Here is a 986-nt window from a genome sequence, read left to right as displayed (position 1 = left end):
ATATTTATTGAACATTTCAAAAATAAAATAATGCAAAATATGCAACATTTGAAATGTTCTGTCATGAAAACAAATTTATGTTAAAGCCACCGTTTAAGTGTTTATATTAAATAATAATTAAATATATTAAATAAATATTAATTTGCAGTGCCATGGGTATTGCTATGTTTTTGAACATGTATTATTTTTGAAAGATCCCAAAAATAATTGAAGCTAGAAATTGCTAAATTTAGTTAAGTTACAGGAAAAGATAAGAAAAAGAAAGGTGTTTAACCGTGTTTAAAATATATTAATGTATAAAGTGTGAATAAAAAGCAAAATGTGCAATGAAATATATATAATGTTTATTTAACATAAAAAAATGAAAGTAATGTGCAATAAAATATATATTGTATATGTAACATGAAAACATGTTTTTATTAAAGCCACAGTTTAAATGTTTGTTTCAACAATGAATTGGAGTAGAAACATAATTGTATTTTATTAAGAAGCTGATATATGTCTTTACACAACTCTTTGTGTAATAATTAATTAATAAATAAACTTTTATTTTTGGCTGAATGAAAACTTCAGAGTTTTGGTAGGAAATTAATTGTGTTGCATCACTGACTAAAATCAACCTCATTGACTTTCTTTGACAGCTTCTTGGTTTTATTGCGAGCGATGAACGAGTGCGTGTTCCAGAATAAATGGGTGTGATGTTGAATTAAGGACGTGATCTGTGTGTCTGACAGGTCGTGGTTTTACTTCAGCGTTCGCGGGATGTTGCCGGGCAAACTGCTGAAGATCAACATGATGAACATGAACAAACAGAGCAAGCTGTACTCGCAGGGCATGACACCGTTCGTCCGCTCGCTGCCCGTCAGAGCGCGCTGGGAGAGAGTCCGCGACAGACCCACGTTTGAGGTGCTGACACAGCTGGAGAAGAGGCTGTCTTTAAATAATCTGCTGTTGTGATCGAGCTGTGAATAACTCTGTGTGTGTGT

General features: G+C 32.8%; 1 protein-coding gene across 1 annotated transcript in view; it reads left to right on the top strand.

Annotated features, from left to right (window-relative positions):
* The window catches only part of agbl5 (AGBL carboxypeptidase 5), a 13,329-nt gene that overhangs the window by 355 nt on the left and 11,988 nt on the right, over positions 1-986 (top strand). Inside the window, 2 exon segments of the mRNA XM_016256367.1 lie at positions 712-953; positions 955-986. The exon segment at positions 955-986 is cut by the window's right edge and continues 82 nt beyond it. Of these exon segments, the coding sequence (XP_016111853.1) occupies positions 712-953; positions 955-986 (274 nt within the window).

This window comes from Sinocyclocheilus grahami, unplaced genomic scaffold (genome assembly GCF_001515645.1).
Source record: "Sinocyclocheilus grahami isolate Dianchi unplaced genomic scaffold, SAMN03320097.WGS_v1.1 scaffold1423.1, whole genome shotgun sequence".
In the NCBI taxonomy this organism is placed as follows: domain Eukaryota; kingdom Metazoa; phylum Chordata; class Actinopteri; order Cypriniformes; family Cyprinidae; genus Sinocyclocheilus; species Sinocyclocheilus grahami.
This window is presented reverse-complemented; position numbering and strand designations above follow the sequence as displayed.